This window comes from Chenopodium quinoa, unplaced genomic scaffold, assembly GCF_001683475.1.
Source record: "Chenopodium quinoa cultivar QQ74 unplaced genomic scaffold, ASM168347v1, whole genome shotgun sequence".
Lineage (NCBI taxonomy): Eukaryota > Viridiplantae > Streptophyta > Magnoliopsida > Caryophyllales > Amaranthaceae > Chenopodium > Chenopodium quinoa.
Window position 1 is genome coordinate 1,327,348 of NW_018744501.1, and position 5,994 is coordinate 1,333,341.

The following is a 5,994-nucleotide window of genomic DNA, read 5'->3' on the forward strand; positions in this document are numbered from 1 at the left end:
ATTAATTATTATTATTATACAATATTAATTATTATTATTATACAATATTAATTATTATTATTGTTATTATTAATTATTATTTTAAAACAGAGCAGAGCAGAGCAGATTTGAGCAGAGCAGAGCAAGGCAGGGCAACTAAAAAAACAGGGCCTTAGCGGTTTTAGAGACCGCCTTTTACTATTAACAGGTCTCTTTGCTTCCTTACTACACTGATGTTGCTAAGTTCAAATAGACTAGATGTCAGTATTATCAAATCTCTTTACATTTTTTTAGAAAAATACGAAGTACAAAACTGCTAGCGGTTTTAATCTAAAATCGTTGACGTCTTGACGACATTAGCGGTTTTAACATAAAACCGTTAATGATATTAGTGGTTTTAAGCCAAATCACATACCAATTCTACATGGACGATACTTTGGGAAATCGCTCAATTTTTTTTTTTTTTTTTTTATATTTTTAGTGTTTAGACCAATCACAACTTGACATGTTTTAGGAAGCCTGATATAACAGGTGGTTGACAGGTTTGAGATTGTTTAAAGAAAATGCACACCAAATTTGAGATTATTTCAAAATAATCGAAAATTGGAATTTTTTTTAAAAAAAATCAGCCAAAGTTAGGCTTATTAATTTTTCCTTTATTTTATTACTATTATATAAAAATTATTAAATTTGATATTAATAGGGAACTCTTCGTTCTTCCCTACAGTTGGCCGTACACTTGCACTAGATCCCTCATACATGTCCTAAACTATGTCAATATATTTCCCAAAGTGTCTTTCCTTGTTAAATCCCACCAAAGAATCTCCCTTGATAACTTGTCGTAGGTTTTCTCAAAATCAATAAAAATCATATGTAAATCCTTCTTTATATCCCGATATATCTCTACTAGTTGTCTTAAAAGATGGATTGTCTCCATAGTCGATCTTTATTAATTGGTTTTATGAGATCTTTACATTTCTCCTTATCCTTTGTTCTATCACTCATTCCCCTAGTTTCATAGTTTGATTCATTGATAGTTTTACAAAATCAACTTATAGTTTTATAAAAGATAACTTTATAAATTTTGTTATTAATGTGTAAAAAAAAAAATATTGATGGTTGTAGACGCATCTTAAAGATCACATTGTTGTCCCAAAAAAAAAAATCTTAAAGATCACATATAATAAAACAGGCATTGCATTATTAAAAAAAAAGTTGTGTGAGTCCGTTTTATAGCGAGTCTAATTACCCAAAATCTGATATACATGTCCAATAACTTGTTCTTACATATTCCCTACATCCCAAAGTAATCAACACGTTGGACTTTATTTTTTTACACTATTTATATATTGTCTTTCTTATATTTAACCAAATGAAACATGGCAATAAGGTCTGACTCTCTAAATTTCAGGTTCTGTAAAATAACTTTAGTAAAAATTAGTAACTTTAAACAATATCACTAAAAATAATTTTAGTTCAGTAAATTTCATATTAAAAAAAAAAAAAAAAAAATCCTCACTTAAAAGTTGAGTTCGTAGTAGACTAGTAGGTAGTATAAGTTCATGACTAGGGTTATAATATAAATTATTTCTTACGATTTTTTTAATGCATTGCTTTCTATTAATGAAATGTTCAATTATTTTTTTAATAAGATGAAAGGTTCAATTATTTTTTTTATAAGATAAAAGGTTCAATTGTATTTTTTATAAGATGCAAGGTTCATTTTAATGCATTACTTTCCTTTTTAATTAATAAATTCTCTATATATCTCTCATATTATACGAGCGCTCTTTATTTTTTTTTTATCTGTCTCCTTACTTCAAAAAGTGCATATTTGCCTAAAAATCCGTAATACTAAAAGTAAATATTCCGTAATAATGTTATCCTAACTTATAATGGTACGGAATACCTTATTCAAGAATGGGAGGGTGAACTCTTCTCAACTCAAGCCGTTTTGAGTCGTGATGAACAGATGCAATGCGAACCAAACGGAGCTGATGTTGGGGTATGGTTGAAGAAACTTCAGGATTTTGCTTATGATTTGGAGGATATTTTGGATGACTTTGCTTTTGAAGCTCTTTGTTACAACTCGAATATGACTCCAAATGGTGATGATGATGAGGAGGAGGAGGAGGACGACGACGATAAAATCAAGAATTGTGGTGTTGGATTATTTCTTACCTCATCCCTCCATAATATGGTTTGTTCACTACTTCATATATTTCTCACTCTTTGAATGGATGCGTTGTCTTTTGTGGTTTTTATATGTCTAAAATGTGATGATACACAAATCTAACTAAGTTTTTCCTGTTTTTTTGGTGGTTTGTATTTGTATATTAATTATAATAAGAATTTCAGTTATTGTTTACAAAATTTGACTTTGAAAGATAAAATATGACAGTTATTTGAATATAATTTGTACATAAGGGTTACATATAATGTGATAATAATTGTTGATGTTGTATTTACTTCATTGAATAATGTACAATATATATAGAAATACAAGGTGAGGAAAGAGGTAAAACAGAATCCTACAAAATAGGAAGAAGATAACTCTAATATATACAGCAATATGAAAGAGTCTATCGAGCTGGCATGCGGTGATGATTATCAATCAATAACAAACAAGTCTTCTCCTATAATCATGGGATATTGATGAGCATTGCATGAATCCTTATACCGTAACATTACAAACTACAATTTGTTTGGTTTTGAGTACAATTTTTTTTTTTTTTTTTTTTTTTTTTTTTTTTGAATTACATAATTAAGAAAATAAAAGTTGATCCTTTGGGATATATTTGAACAATGGCCATTATAACAAATTATCTGCTTTGTAGAACTTTGGTGAACTATAATTTGATGCTGTAGAAGTGTAGAACTGTACAAGTTACTCATATAGTCTTATAACCTGTAACTAATCAGGTGGTGTGTGCTGCACTGCTGCTAAGAGATTTGGATACTCTTGTGACTCTGAACCAGACTATTATTCATCTAGGATTGATGAGATAAGCAATCGCTTAAAGATTCACACTCAGGCTACCACTTTGGGTCTCTTATCCAACACCATACCACGATTGACATACTCATTAGAGGAGCGACAGAGAAAGATGCCAGAGACCTCGTCTTTGATAAGCGAGTCTCATGTTTATGGGAGGGATGATAGCAAAAAAAAAAAAAATATAATCTGTCAATTGTTGGATGATAAGCCAAGTTATGAGAATTATGTCGTGATCCCTATCACTGGAATGGGAGGCATTGGGAAGACAACTCTTGCTCAGTATGTTAACAATGATGAGCAGGTGAAGAGTTACTTTGATCTTAAGGCATGGGTGTGCGTATCAGATGTGTTTGACGTGAAACGCATAACAAAAGATATCATCAACTCGGTCACCCAGGGGAATTTTGACTGTAGTAACCTGAATCAAGCACAAGAGAAATTGCAGCAACTGCTGAAAGGCCAAAAATTCTTTATTGTTCTTGATGATGTTTGGAGTGAGGAATACTTGGATTGGAAGCAGCTATAAACACCTTTTCTTGGTGCTGCAAGAGGAAGCAGAGTTATTATCACTTCAAGAAGTGAGAAGACTGCGAGAATGGTGATGAGAAATTATCGTCACAACACCATCATCTATTTAGAGCGTTTGTCAGATGAGGATTGTTGGTGTATATTTCAACGGCATGTAATTGAGTTTTCTGACCTTTCTGAGATGCAGAATGATATAGTCCGGAAATGCAAAGGATTACCTTTGGCTGCAAAAACTCTTGGAGGTCTCCTACGAAAGGCAATAGATAAAAGTCATCACCAAAGAATATTAGATAGCAATATTTGGAGCGAGGAGAGCAGTGTTTTACCGGTCCTAAGGTTGAGTTATCATCATCTGCCATCTCATTTGAAGCGTGTATTTGCTTATTGCTATATGCTTCCGAAAGATTACCATTTTCAGGAGATGGAGATCATAAACTTTGGATGGCTCAGGGCTTCCTACCAGAAAACACGAATGAAAGAATAGAAGATGTCGGCCACAATTGCTTCCTTGATCTAGTATCATGGTCATTAATTAAGGAATACACACCTGATGTAGAAGAATTCATATTTGAGGAAGGTCCTAGAATGTTCACTATGCATGACCTCATCCATGATTTGGCAAAATGGGCTGCAGGTGACCTCTGTTGTGTAATAGACACTGTGAATAATGATCTGAAAAGAATGCGCCATATGTATGTGACTGAGACTGGTGTAAATGAAGTAGTAGAGAATCAACTCTTGGCTTCTCAACTACGAACTTTTCTCTATTCATCCTCTAATGATCTTAATATTGAAATGTTGAATTACATTCAACACTTTAGATATTTACGCACTCTACGTCTATCTTCGATGAAAATCAGAGAGTTATTTTCCAGAGTGTATTGGTGATTTGAAGCACTTGAAGCTTCTTACTGTCATATTAGAGTAAATTAAAGTGTTGCCAAAGTCAATCAGCAAACTTAGGAACCTCCAAACACTGGAGTTGAGTCAGTGTTCTTATCTTCAGGAGATCCCAAGTGTTGGATTCATCGTTAAACTTCACCATCTATCCGTTGATTATACCTGTTTAAAAGAGATGCCGCTGGGAATTGAGAAAATAAAAAGCTTGCAGAGTTTAGATAAATTTGTCTTGGCACCTGAGGGTGGGTCGAGGGTAAGAGAGTTGGGGGAGTTGAATCATCTTCATGGAAGATTAATTATCTCTGGACTAGAAAATTTGACAGAAGTTGAGGATGCACTGGAAGCCCGATTGCATGATAAAGATAGTGTAGATAAGTTGCATCTGAAATGGGTAAGTTGTTGGTATGAGGTTGATGACAACACTAAAAGAGATGTTCTTGAGAAGTTGCGGCCTCACACTTCCATCAAAGAGTGTAAGTTGGATGGTTACAGGGGCTCGACACTCCCAAGTTGGTTGGGAGATCCTTCTTTCACCAACATGGTTCACATAAGACTTGAGGAGTGTGAGAAATGTGAATGCTTGCCTCCTCTAGGGCAACTACCCTCGTTAAAGAGTCTTCTTGTTAAAGGCATGAATGGTATCACAGAGGTAGGTACTAAATTTTATGGGTGTTGTACGACTCCTTTTCCATCTATGAAGACATTATATATTGAGGATGTGGTGTCCTTGAAGAAGTGGGTGCACTCACCAGTTGACAACAACGGCGGGGCATTCCCCTCCTTGAAAAGCTTTCCATTAAGTATTGTTTGTCATTGCAAGGCGATTTACTTCCTCATTTGCCTTCTCTTAGAACACTGGAAATCAAAGAATGCGAAGTGTCACATACAAGCCTTCCTGTGCTAGAAGTGTTAAGTGTAGATGGATGTAAAGTATTGTCTACAACTGCGGATGTCATTTTCTGTTCAAAACGGATGAGTCTTCGCAATATAATGGAGATTATTGGCTTCAATTGGAGTTTTCCATACCTTCATGAAGAGCTTTCCATTGTCAATTGCTCATCTCTTCCCATTACCATTGACCGGATATCAGTGATGCTTTGACAAGTTAAGATTTGTAATTGCAGGGAGCTACAATTCCTGGAATTGAAGAATTTGTCTACTTCAACTTCTCGTCTTGAAGAACTCAGCGTTGAAGAGTGTGAGTTTATTGTCTCTATTAGTCATATTCCCTTGACTCTACAATCATTAGAGGTTGATGACTGCGAGAAGCTGAGGTATGTAGAATTTAATGAACTATCTGTCTCGTGGAAGCGACAATGAAAAAGTCCTAAAAACTGAAGAAAGCATTGGAGTCTCCCCAAAGGATTCATTCGAACTTCCTCTTCTCGCCAAATTGATAATACAAAGATGCCCAAGTCTAATATCATTACAAAAAGGCCTGCTTCTCCCAGCTTTACAAACACTTGATTTGTGGGATTGCGAAAACATGGAAAGTCTTCTTGGTCAATTGCTCAATATGGCTGAAGAATCCCTCAGAACACTTCACTTTCCAAAAGGGTCTCTTCATTTACTTAGAACCCTTTCTCTTC

The 5,994-nt window shown here is 34.4% G+C and overlaps 1 protein-coding gene across 1 annotated transcript; it reads left to right on the top strand.

Moving 5' to 3' along the window:
- Positions 1-3,572: 3,572 nt before the first annotated feature.
- On the top strand, positions 3,573-5,725 carry LOC110697915 (putative disease resistance RPP13-like protein 1). Its single transcript, XM_021875317.1, has 5 exons — positions 3,573-3,747; positions 3,924-4,225; positions 4,327-4,389; positions 4,512-5,302; positions 5,530-5,725. Exons 1-5 carry the CDS (start codon positions 3,573-3,575, stop codon positions 5,723-5,725), a joined length of 1,527 nt encoding a protein of 508 aa, XP_021731009.1.
- Positions 5,726-5,994: the final 269 nt, after the last annotated feature.

Excerpts from the sequence above, each read along its gene's own strand:
- LOC110697915 (XM_021875317.1), top strand. The coding sequence starts at position 3,573 with ATGGTGATGAGAAATTATCGTCACAACACCATCATCTATTTAGAGCGT. Across the intron at positions 4,226-4,326 it reads CTGAGACTGGTGTAAATGAA|ATATTTACGCACTCTACGTC; the intron begins GTAGTAGAGAAT and ends TCAACACTTTAG. Across the intron at positions 4,390-4,511 it reads TTATTTTCCAGAGTGTATTG|GAGATCCCAAGTGTTGGATT; the intron begins GTGATTTGAAGC and ends TCTTATCTTCAG.